At 40.3% G+C, this 13122-nt stretch overlaps 1 protein-coding gene across 1 annotated transcript; it reads right to left on the bottom strand.

Moving 5' to 3' along the window:
* Positions 1–953: 953 nt before the first annotated feature.
* Positions 954–9186, bottom strand: SLC16A13 (solute carrier family 16 member 13). The gene is made up of 4 exons (XM_050913599.1): positions 8985–9186; positions 5012–5155; positions 3077–3883; positions 954–1177 (listed from the first exon to the last, which is right to left on the bottom strand). Exons 1-4 carry the CDS (start codon positions 9184–9186, stop codon positions 954–956), a joined length of 1377 nt encoding a protein of 458 aa, XP_050769556.1.
* Positions 9187–13122: the final 3936 nt, after the last annotated feature.

A 13122-nucleotide genomic window follows, 5' to 3' on the forward strand; every position in this document is an offset into this window, starting at 1 on the left:
TTAACAAGGAAAGGAATTAATTGTCTTCTTTATCTCAACCTATTATGGATTTGAAGGCTGTTCTCATGCTCTGTACAGATTTTGGCTTCTAAACCAGAAAAGCTTTATTTCTTACACTTTTTCTTTAGGCTGTGTTTTCTTAACCTTTCTCATTCTTGTTCTGCTTAATTCTTTGCAACTTATGTACCTCTTCCAGTTAAAGCCTTGCAAGCATCTTTATCTCCTCTATCTTAGCATAGCACAGAAAGACATTTACTATTTTTAATATAGGGTTGTATTTGGGATTCTTACTCGGTTTGAAGTCCACTGTAGCCTTAGGTCTTCCTCTGTTATTCATCAATCCTTCTTCATTTTATGTGTGTGTATTTTGCTTTTTACTTCTGATATTTAGGACTGCATTTCTGTCTACTGAATTCTATTATTCATGTAACTTTCCCCATTTATCAGGTTTATTTATTTCTCAGATCCCAGCCCTGCTCTGCAGAATACCTGCAAACCGTTTCGCTCAAAACTATATTCATGTACTCTCGCTTTCACGTCCAACTTGTTTACTGAAAATACTGAGCACTACTTCCCCAAGCTAAACATCTGTGAGCTGATGCCTCTTCCTATTTGATAGTGATGGCTGCAGTCTGTATTTGGGGGGAGGGTTTCTATCTGCTGCATACACACTTCATGGTAATTTCATTTAGACCATAGTTTCCCTATTTTGCTTATTGCGGCCCTGTGGGACTGTGTTGAAGACTTGTACAGTCAAAATGCAACTTCAACATCAAAATAATATGATAATGGTTACTGGTGTGGTTTGCTTGTAAATGAATGACTTTCTTCCTCAGTTTCAAACATTCCTATCCAAAACTTCCATCATTTTATAAATCCTACTAATATTGAGTTTGGAGAAAATAAAACACTTCCATATGTCCTGAAATGCTATAAGAAGATGTCCGATGTAGTCACACCACTATGTCATGTTCTTGATACCTTCTGTTTTGAAGTTTCAGGAGATGGACGGAATGGTAGGGTAATGTTGACTTTTCTGGTTTAGTATTAGTCTGACTTCTTTCTTTTCTCTGTTGGAGTTGATCTAAAGTAACTAAAAATCCAGCTGATAGAACAAGAGTGGCTCCTGCCATGTAGAAGCCTGCTCTGTAATCTCCAGCCATGTCTACGATCAGACCTGGAGAGAAACAAATGACAGCAATGTGATTGACAGAAAACCGGCTAATGTGAATTAACTCAGCAGTGTGAACATATCCTCTCACAAAGGGAGTATGCTGGCTACATACCTGTATTGCAGCTTTCTACATCATGCGTGCATGGAACATCACCCCATTATAGCATTTTAAAATTTGAAACACAATTCACATCTCATTTGCTTTGCGTATGTGAATTGCTAGTAAAACAAAATGCTATACAGTTTGAAGCACTTTCCATCCTAAAACATGGCAGACAATGAAGGTAATGGCAGAAAAAACCCAAATCATGCAGCTTTGTATCTGAGTAGCCCCATGTTCTGTGGTGTAGCTGTCATCAGTGGCTGTAATTTGGACCATAACTGTACAGCACAAGAGAGTTTAAAGAAGGAAAGGAGAGGCCTCTGCTGGAGACACAGTTGGAGAGGTTGCCTGCAGTGTCATGGGCTTTCCTGTTCCATCATTTTACAAAGAGTCACAGATGTTAACAGAAAGACCCTGGTTTTTAGGTAGCTTTAAGCCAACCAAAATACCTAATGCCATTGTGTACCGTACTGAAAAAACAGTAGTATACTAGTAGTACTGCAGCAGTATATGTGGTAGTATCGGCTGCTCTGTGGGTACGATGGCAGGTTCATTTGTGGGCTGATGAAGGCTGCTTGCTTGGTCTCCCATTGGAACGTTTGTCCACATTTAGTGTACTCCCTAGCTGTCGTTCCAATCTAACATCGGTCCTGTTAGGTAAAGGAACTCTGAATCCAAATCTTTTAGATTTTACTCTTAAAGTAGAAGAAAAGAGCTCGAGAAGCACTTAGGGTTCCCTCCTCTTCCATACCTTCTTTTTAGCTTACTATATATATGCAAAGGGGTGGCACTGATCCCCAGGTAATCAGTACTAGTGACCAGCCACTATATAAATGTCTTGTTATGTTTGTATTTTATTCAGATCTTCCCAACATACTTTTGATACGGTTCTGTCTCAAATTCTCTATAAATCTTCCTGGTTCCTATATTTTCAGAAGTAAATTAAAATGTTCCAGTATTCAGTCTGACCCGTTTACAAGCTATTAGTGGTGTCATTACCACAAAAGTCACTCTAGTGCGTGAGCAGTGATCTTTGGATGAGGACTTAGATCCACATTTTACAGGTCACATTGGTAATTTTTCTGCCATATCACTTTGTAAAGTCCCTACAGCTTGCAGCTTGTTTGTTCTGCATTTTTCCAAGATGACTTTGTCTCATTGCCAGCCCATAAATCCATGTGCTGTCTCATTGTCTGCTCTCTCTTCCCACTGTTTTTATGTGCTGCCTCCCCCATCTATTATATTGGTTAGCTCAAATGCTGTCTGAAAACAGCAGGCATCTCTGTGAATATTTCCTTGAGGTTCACATAGCCTAATGTTTCAAGCTGTTCAATTTGACCTTGTGTAGAAACCCTCCCAACAATACCAGCATTTGTGCAACATCACTAGTCTCAAATTTCAGTTTCTACTCCGAAAGTATGGATCTGCTGCTTGTCTCAAGGGTACACTTTCACAGCAAGACAGTGGGACTCTCAAGGATACACTTTCACAGCAAGACAGTGGGAGTCCATCAAGTGGGATTCTGTGGGATTCAGGAAGCAGGAACACCACCATGTGAACCCTGCCATTCTTCCCTGCTTTCATGTTGAACAGGTATCTCTCACACCACAGAGAAGAGAGGGAGCAAGATATTTTGGAGAGGAATTAAACTGACTCTTTGCTTTTATATACTTCTTGGTCCAGATACCCCTGAGCTAAAAAAGGGGGAAATTTGGGTCCAGATCCAGATTTTTTCAGTTTGGGTTACCATTCCCCTTTCTTCTTGTACCTGTATTTGGCAGAGTATCATCTTAACTTACCAGCAAGAGCAGGCCCCACAAAACCTCCAGTGCTTCGAATGAGCATGAAAAGTCCTAGAGCACTGTCAAAATCTGGCATGCCTACAACATCTGCTAGCACTGTAATGTGCACGGCGACTGTTGTACCAAAGAAGAATCCATAGAAGCCAGTGAATATTGCCAAGGACAGGTAATTGTTAGCCAGTGGCAAGAGCATCAGGGAAGTACTGATCAGCGTAATTGTCATTGTCAGCAAATGAATAGTTTTGCTAACGTGGAGATTGGCATACCAGCCACATAGCAGTCTGCCTGCAAAGTCCGCAATAGCCAAAACGGATAGGAGGGATGCAGTCCACGATTCATCTATTCCCAGGCTGTAGCTAAGTGGAACTAAAAATAACGGAGGAACAAAAAAACTCATAGCAGCTAATATGCCAAAAATGGCATAAAGTACAAACTCCAGTCGCCTCACAAGCATCCAGTTGAAGGTTTGGTGTGTGATGGGAGACTTATCTTCTTTGTCTATCCTAGATGCATCATTGCCAGGTGGTGTCTCAGTTTCAGAATGGCTAGGCTCAAGGAGGCAGCTGCTTGCCAGGGGTCGCATCAGTACTCCACAGACACAAATATTGAGTTGGATGCCACCTATGATCAAGAGGGCACCTTTCCATCCATATTGACCAATCAACCACTGGAAAAATGGCCCAAACGTGAATGCAAAGGCACATTCTCCGGCACTGGCAACAGCATTGGCCAAAGCTCTTTTCTTGGAGAAATAATGGCTAACAATGCTAATGGCTGGTGTCCATGAAAAGGAAATCCCAAGTCCTGAAAAACACCAATACAAATAGCACCATTTAGACACTATTGAGGTATTTTGTGAGGGTGGAAATTGAAGCAGTCAGTGCTCCTACATTTGCAAAGTTAAAAACTGGTAAAGAAAAACATTTTTGTTCCTAGCAGCAGCATGAGCTCAGCTGTGCTATGTGAAAGAGTATATTTGTGGCATGTGTTCTGTAAGAGTAAGTTGTATGTTCAAGCAAAAAAGCAGGAGTATGAATTATACACTATCATATTCTCACTGTGGAAAAAAAAACCCTTGGTTTGACAAGTTTGCCACTGGGTGAGAAATCACACGTCCATGTGGTTGAAACTAGACAGATGTCAGAGTGTCCATGCTGTCCTAATTAAGGCTGGTACTAGATCAGACCGCCGGGTTAAGCTGAGCTGTGTTCAGGGTAGAAAGTGAGGGAGGATGTGAAGGAAGCTGATGTATTACCTCTATTTGCTCTTCATTTTCTTGCCCGACTGCTTTAAGCAGGCTTCAAACCTGCTCTAACTTACAGTGATTTTAGTGGCTCCCTAGAAACTATTTGGCAGACCAGGACTGCCAAAGGGCTCAAATTCCAGATACTTTCTCAGGCATCCAGCATGGAACTGGGAATGGTTTACTTTATTCCCTGCCAGCGTTGCTTCCTGTTCCAGGAAAATCTGATAGCTGTTGGAGACAACTTTCTGGCCTGTTTTCACCTGGAGTAAAGGAAGGATTGGAATCAACTGAAAGCCTGGGCCTGTGTTCAAAACATGAGATTATTGGATAGAAAGTACAAAATTTAGGATGTCTATGTCCTTGTACTTCAGCACCCTTTAGGTTCTTTAAACCTTCACAGAGCTCTTGGCTCTGAGTGAAAAACACAACACTTTTCATGTTCTGGTTGCATATAATTTGCAGGTGAGAATTACTAGCATCTAGTTATTCACCTTCTTTGTCGTTGCAGGTTTCTACCACAAATTCTTACTTCCAGAGTAGGACATGAGGGAAATGACCTTTAAAGAGGGTTGCTGGTTCTAGTTGCTCATAAAATCAAAACAGAAATCAGATTTTAAAACTCCTACCATTAGCACCCTCAAATAAGGGCTCTGAGTTGCTGGTGAAAGAAATCCATAAAGTCATACCCTGTAGGAAGCCAATCGTTGCATACATCCAGACCATGTTGAGTCCAAGAAATCCCAGTGCCATTCCTGAAAAAGCCAGGAGTCCTCCAGTGATCACAACTGCCCGATGGGTGTATCGTACACATAGTGAGCTGGCAACAGGGGCTGGATCAGGAGCAAAATAGGAGAAAGATAAATATGTTAGGAACATTAAGCTGATTGACAGGACCGAACAATCAAATAAAGCATTTGGAGGAGAAAAACCCTTATAATGCTTGTCTCAAACAGCCTGAATTCTGCTGGACAGGGGGAGTCAATCGAGATTTTAAAATTGGATCCTTGCTGATAGGGAAATTACTGTCCCTGCGGCACAGATCTTAAAATATATTCAAAATATGTGGACTCTTTTAAAGGGAAAGAGCATTTCAGTGCCTTCCTTGCAGAACAGTTCTACTGAATTTCACATAAGGATACAACTAGCGACATAACAGAAATTCGTGTGGCGTTTTAGCAGAAAGTGAAACCCCAGCCATAGAATCTCTAGGTTAATCTATAAAAATTGTATTATTGAGATTGTGTTATTGATATGGCTGGCATGAAAACTTTCTGGAGAAAACTAATCTTTATCTTCTAAAGCTTTGCAAAATCATCTGTTCATGGAATTGCAAATTTTTTTTGAAGGACCAAAAATCAAGGTTTATTTTGAGGTAATATTTTTCCAGGAAATTTGCAGTCCATTTCTTAAATTTTTATTTCAGTGATACAGTTTCTCTCAGCAGACTGCAGGCACTCTTCAACACACGAGGGCAAAGTTGCACCAGGTACAGATCTGACTTGGTGCAGCAATTCCAAAAACCAAAGCACTGGCCTCCAGTCGCTGTCTGGAAGCACCTGAAATGTTGGGGATATTTTTGCTTAATTAAGGATTGGTTATACTGCCTGGCTGTTTTTCCATCAGCATCACAGAGTTAAGATCAAGGCCACACCGATCATGGAAAGGCACTCTCTGTTCCTTGGGGATAGTTTCGAACCCCAAGTATAGGATTTTTTTTAGATAACCATGGCCACTAGAGGGTTCCCAAGCAACACCTGACACCACCAGTTCTCGGTGGGGTTTCGTAGTGCCCACAGGGAGTCAGCTCCTTACAATTGATTAATAGTCTGGAAACTGGAGCTCGGGGATAAAACGTAATTCGGTTAAGGAGGGCCATGCTTACAAACTGAAATAAGTGGGGAGACAACGAAGAGAGGGCAGTCAGCAAGGGAGGTTTTACAGTAGTTTGTAGGGGCAGGCTGTTGTATGTTCACCTGTGTTAAGTAAGATAAGAATGAAGAGAATTTGGTAGCTAGGACAAGTGAAATAAACCTGGCAGAGAGATATTAATGGCTGCAATATCTGCAGGATGTACATTGTCTGACAGCAGGTAGCTGGCAGAAGTTATACAAACCCCAAATGTCTCACCAGCATTTACATCAAAAATACAATTATTTGATAAGCATGTAAAAATGATACTGGAATTCAGTCATCATCTATAAGATGTAGTGAAGGGATGAGACAGGATAAAGCACGTACAGTTGAAGAATCATATGTATATGATGAACAAAAGAAGAGAAAAATAGACTCAGTATAACAGGAGAGATCCATGGAAGTGCTTAAAGACAAGAGAAAGATCTGCAGTTGGAGCAGAAATACTACCAAAAAGCAATTCTTTTAATAGAGAATGAGGAGAAGAAATAGGCAGAAATTGAACATGGGGTAGCAGGAGAAAGAAAGAAGCTAGCCACAGAACTGGAAATGGAGAAGATAGCTAGGATCCAGAGTCTGAAAGGACAAAGGGCAATACACAGAAAACTTACAAACAGTGGAAAGGGATGATAATCATAGTGCAAAAAGAAAGGTGATGGGAGATGTATATCAGTACGAAGAGAAGGCCCCTCTGTGATGGGGAGAATCCTTGCTGTGGTAAATTGTTGCAGGCGCAAACCCCAAAAGTAGAAGCACATGCTCTCCTTCCACACAAGACACAGAGCTGGTGTTGAAAGGATCCAAATGGGAAAATTAATAATTCACTGATCATCCTTCATACTGAGCCAAATGACACTGAAGGTTTTCCAGAGGAACATATTAAGAAAGACTAAGCCAGGCCAGGAAAGATGCTCAAAGAAGTGGAGGCTCAGATGATCTTCAGCAGAGAGTCTTCTGGTCCCTATAAATGAAGCAAAGGCAGGAGAAGATAAGGAAAATTACCTAGTGACCCAAGACATTATGAACTGCTATACAGAAGGGTTTTGGAAAGTTTGGCCATCAAGCTGTATTCACTGAAAGAGGATTATTTTCATAGGATTTCAAAGGATGAAAAACAATTTCTGCTGAAAATTATAGCTGCCTTCTCTGAAGTAGGCCAGCCTCACACCTGGCTGGGCAAATACAGTTTTGTTGGTTTACACTTGATATTATTATTTAATATGCTCTATCCTTGATACATTCCTATATAATGTAAATATATATTAAAAAAAAACCAAACCAACAAAAAAACCCCTAAAACAGGACTTTGATTTCCTTTATCCTCCTATGTTGGCTTTTTTTTTCTCATTAAGTTCATATGCCTGAATGACAAAATAGTATCACAATAGGTCAGTGATAAGTCTAATTTGTAAACCAAATCGATAGATTCCCATTTATTCATTTCTGTAGTCTGTGAATTAGGTAGAAAAGCAGGTTTTTCATTGATTTTTCAATTAATTATTTCTATCAGAATGAAACAAGCTCTAAAACTGCAAATCAAGCATCAAGAATAGCAGTTTATGGAACTGATAAAATCTTTTCAAGCCATGACTTGCTTTATCTTTTTACTATGACTTTGAATTACTGTTTTGTTCTTCTGAATACATTTTTCAAAGAAAGATCAGTTGCTCATGATCTTTGGAAGTACTGCAATTACAAGCAATAATACTGATAGGCGTGGACTGAGTAGGATGCATGTAATTATATAATGTCTATGCAACGAAGCGTCTTCACAAACAAAACTATGATAGCATTTATTATGTAAGGATACTTACCTATTGCAACTATATATCTATATGAGAATATGTAAAGCAGACTTCACAAATGCTATACCGTTCGTGCCTGCACATGTTTGGAATCCTCACCATAACAGTGAAGGATCATCCAGTTTACAAGGGCACAAAGGACTCCGTAAACAACTAAGGTAAGAGTCAAATGCAGTATGTTTGATATTTTTCCCTCCTTCATTTGGTGAGCTGTGGTATTTGACCTGATCCCATAGCTCACTGCCTTTGACTGGAATAGTACACTCTCTCTTCCCTTACTCTCTGCTTTCGTGGTCTTGTCTTCCTTATGCTCTCTATGAGTGAACTGAATTTTTTTTTCTTTTTAACTCGTTGAGTTTTCTGTTAGATCAATGACTTGGAGTCATTCCAAGGGGGAAAAAGGAGAGCCAGAACTGGCAATACATGGAAGGAAGGGGGAGTCATGGTGAAGACAAAAAGGAGAAGTGGGGGGAAAGCAGGACTGAGAGTCACCATTTTGGTAGCAGATGGCTTATCTTCTAGGCAGGGTCACAGTCCTTATGTCTTAAAGTACTTTGAAAAAGTGACAGTCACTGTGAGACCAGTGAACTTGCACAAACTGGTTTGAGAGCTTGATCCAACAAGCTCTGCAGTTCTTAAGACTATGTCCAATGAGTTTGATTCAAGGCCTGTAGGAAAACTGAATCATGAGTCTAGGTACATGAAGTTCTTTAAGGCAATCAGATTCCTGTGTATATACAGAGTCCTCATTAACCCATTCCATGTCTGAGGCATGGATACCTTTTTATGCGAGGAAGCAAATGTCGATTTTCTGTAGAGACAGAAGAAGGAAGTATTGTCCTTACATGTTCTCGTTTTGTGGGTTTTTTTTAGGGAAGCTCTTCAAAATTACTTGAGTAGTTAAGACCTTAAAATAAAGTGCTAGAAGAGCACTTCTACCTACCTCCTAAATGAAAGATGGCGATAGTTACTGATGTGATCCAGGAAGTGGTGCTTGCAAGTTCATCGAAGTGCTGCTGGATTTCAACAAAGAACAGACCAAAAGTCTTGAGGACGGCAGCAGTGAGGCCCGTCACCATGAAGGCTGACACTACCACAACCCATCCATAGCCACCATCTGGTGGATTGCTGTCTCTGGCCTGCATCTTTTCTAATTCTCAGATCTTCTCTCAGTTTTTTTTCCTGAGGTGGTAGTGATGGTGGTGAGGTTTTTTAACAGATCTGCAAATTAGTAGAAGGCTCAGTGTTAAAGAAATGAATTAAAAGATTCTAGGAATGGCTTACACAAGTAATTACCAAGTGAAAATACAATTTGCATTTCAGTGGTTCAATTGAAAATATTACCAGGGAAACAGATGCCCCAGGAGACAGAAGGCAGAGTAGAAAGTAAACAAAGAAAGTAAAAAAATAAAGAAAGGAAAAATATTCAGGTAAGGAGGGCAGAAAAAAAGAAGCATACAGATGTGAAAATAGGAGAGAAGACGATGGGAAAAAAGATGACGCAGGCACTAAGATTTTCAAAGATAGGCCCAGGATCCTACCCATTCTAGTAACTTCAAGAACCTTATCCCACCCACTGTTCAAACAAATACATTATTGGTTTTCATTGGTATTCAAACCAATACACCAATACATTATAGTAAACAATTAGAAAATTAAATGCCTGACAGGATACCATACTTTCTAACATTCTCTGGGCATTGCAATAAACTTCACGAACTTCAAAGCCATCAAGGCCGTTGTTTGTACCCATCAGCCTCTTGTCATAATTGTGTGTATGGATAAACAATAATGATATTTGCTAAGTTGTTCCTATGAGTGGTATCACTAGTGTGACAGAATAAGAGGCAGAAAAAAAGAAAAGATTCCTAACCTTAAAAGGGCAGGAAATCTGTCAGTTTCAATCTTCTGGGTATCCATGTAAATGGAAATAAATGGAAACTACTTCACTTATCTGGAAGTCTGAACCTAGTGGACTTTCCATTCCTGAAATGGCAGCCTCTCAAAGAAAGATTTCACCTTCCATTTGGCAAATACCAAAATGACATTTAAAAACAAAAGAATTCAAGTTGAAGGTATTGACTATGGGATCCTCTCAACTTTGATACTGTCTATTTAATCATTGCATAAGTTCCAGGAATACTGCAAAACTGTTTCTTCTGTTTGTGCTTTGTCTCTAAAGTCCCATGTGAAGTGGCAACTTTGACTAAAGAGTGGCAATGTACAAACGTAATACTAACTCTTGCTGTTGTTGTAAGCAATACTCTAATTCAGAACCATGACAATAATTTCATAGTAATTCCAGTGGCAATAGGTCTTCTCCCTGTGTAAACAGGACGTGCGTAATCTTGAAAATAGTATTCAGCATGAAACTGGGTGTTACTCTGGTCTCTGAGGAGTGTTATTAGGGAACCAGTATTAGATAGGGTACTGGACATCTGAACACTACCTGTATACTGTGAAACTTTGGAGCTCCCTGCCATATAATACTATGGATACTAAAACTTTACACAGAAATACTAGATAAATCTCTGCTGTACAAAACTATTGAGGATTACCAAATGTTAAAAATGGTCCCTGGCTCAGGAAGTCTCCAAGCTGCAAGTAGTCAGAAACTTGGAAGTATCACTTCATGCTTAGTCTACTCTTAAAGATCCCCTTTTGGCCTGAACCAATATAGTCGTTTTTGTAGTGTGAGTAACTTGCAAGGAACACTGCGTAAGAATTTTAGGGTCCTCAACATTTGAGCATTTATAAACATTCATGGCTCCAGCACTGCAAAGCATTTTTGCCAAAATGGGGCACATGCTTGCTTGTGAAGACATCTTAATAGGCAAGCACATCTTGTTAAACACATAACTGAAAAAGAGTATTTCCCCTTAGAAGTTTTGTGACAAACTTGGAGTAATCATGCAGTGCACGAAGGACATAGGATCTGGCTGAAGGAGGGAAACATTCCTACTTTTTTCTTGTTTCTTCATGGACACTAAATTCTGAGTGGGCATGTTGTACAAAATGCAGGAGACCAAAAAAGACATGGCACAGGAAGCAGTTTGTTCTAAGAGGGAGTATGTGAGCTAAAGATAGCTAAAAATGTACTATACTTACATTTATCTTCCCTGTGTGCAGCTGGGAAAGATGCGCGTTAAGGGAATCCATACCACTAGAAGCCATCCAAAGGCATGCAGCAGTCATTAGTCCTGTGATTTGCTCCACTGTGGTACATGATCTCAGGAGGACCTAAAACACTACAGCAGGGTGGCAGAAAGAAGCCATCAGAGCCTTGTAAGGATCAGGAGCAAAATTGTTCTGCTGCCATGTGTCTGGCTCAAACTTCGGACTAACATGTGGCATTGGACACATTTGCGTGACAGACATAACCAGACAGTTTAATCAGTTGCACAAGGTCTCAGACAACATCCTGAAAATCTTAAAACTCAGCCACGAGAGAGAGGAATGCCTTGTGGTTGAGGTCTATATGAAGGAATCTGGTTTTCATTCCCACAGTTTCTGGGTGACCTTGAGCAAGTTGTTTGACCTTGCTATGCCTCCATTTTCTCAGTCGTCAAATGCAGCTAATACTTTCAAAGGTCATGAATTTTGTGAGGTTGAAAACATTAATACTTGTATTAGTGCTCAGATACCATAAGAAAATACAGAAACTAGATCAAGCTGTAGCCATGTCTTCTTATATTGCTGGGCTCAAGTGGCATGGTCATAAATTGTTTTGAGGCACTGAAGAACATAAAAAAGGAGCAACACTCAGGCTAAACAAGCCTGCCTACGCAGAGTGATACTGATATTACTGCACTCTGCATGGACACGCCTGGGCAAGGGATTATGATTTCTGCCGCAAGACAGATGGAAGAAATCCTGCTACTTACCAGGCAGCACCCAGACTAAAACAGGCATGATAAAATCTACTACTTCCTGACACCACCCAGCACTCTTCACCTTCATTAGGCAAACTCTGCCCTAGGAGGAGTATAAATCAGGCCCTACTGCTCAGGAGACTTAAATGAACAGTCTTTTTCCTGACCACAAATGTATCTTTTATGTCACAGCTCAGACGGTCTCTTTTAATGATCACAGTGTGACATACAACTCCAAAATGAAATTACTATTTCAGTTGTGTGATTAATTAATGAGGTAGTTATCTCCCAGGAGCCCTACAGATTTGAAAGCAGTGCAGCTACATACTGCAGGGAATTGCTGGAATGCCTGAGCAGAGTAGAAGAAAGCATAGATGTTGCAATGGGTGGACGTGTTGTTTCTGACACCATGCTCTGCTTTCCTCTCTCCTTCACTTGCAAGTGAAAGTTTACTACAAGCATGTAATTGAGAAAAAACTAAGCTGAAAAAACACCCAGGATCTCTTTTTGCTCTTAGCTATTGAGTAATAGTAAACGGTAAGGTTTTCATGTCTTCACTTTCTCCTCTTGCCCCTGAAACTAACCTCTTAAAAGAAAGGAGGAAAAACCTGTAGGAAAACTGCCCTTTCTGTTGTGCTTGGCCATACACAAGATCCCTCAAAGAATGTAAAGCCATGCCTGGAAGCACTAGCATTCTGCCTAGCTTCCCACTGCCTCCTACCTCCAAGCTTTCCCATGGCAGCTGGAATGGATGCCCTGTGAGACAGGGGTTTCAATCAGGAAAGCCATAATGCTGTCGTCTGTGCTTGGTGTGTGCATCAGCAAGAGCAGACAGCTCTGCCAGTAGTATCATTCCCCTTATGGTGAAATTTGCCAGCAAGAAGAACGTGCAGGCAAAAGTGCAACCTTTATCTTTGCAGCTGGATAGCTACACGGGCACTTTCTATGGCACTGGGGGTGTTTCTCTATTCATGCTCTACAAGTTCTCCAAGCTACTTCTGCTTTTATTCATGTCAATGATTCAGAAGTTTATCAGACAATAATAAAAAAAATTATATAAAGCTTGCCTGTCTGCTTGCATTTTAGGGTGCCATATAAACTTGTGAAGACTGATACTTGTGTTACTTGGTTATCTTGTGTTTCATGTTCTAATTTGCTTTTTACAGAAAAGCAAATGCGTTTAATATATTTGCTGCACATTGCAGAACA

This window comes from Gymnogyps californianus, chromosome Z (genome assembly GCF_018139145.2).
Source record: "Gymnogyps californianus isolate 813 chromosome Z, ASM1813914v2, whole genome shotgun sequence".
Lineage (NCBI taxonomy): Eukaryota > Metazoa > Chordata > Aves > Accipitriformes > Cathartidae > Gymnogyps > Gymnogyps californianus.

Coding starts and splice junctions, on each gene's coding strand:
- SLC16A13 (XM_050913599.1), bottom strand. CDS start 9,186: ATGCAGGCCAGAGACAGCAATCCACCAGATGGTGGCTATGGATGGGTT. Junction 5,156..8,984: donor CGCCATCTTTCATTTAGGAG/GTAGGTAGAAGT, acceptor CTCCTGATCCAG/CCCCTGTTGCCAGCTCACTA. Junction 3,884..5,011: donor AACGATTGGCTTCCTACAGG/GTATGACTTTAT, acceptor GGTGTTTTTCAG/GACTTGGGATTTCCTTTTCA.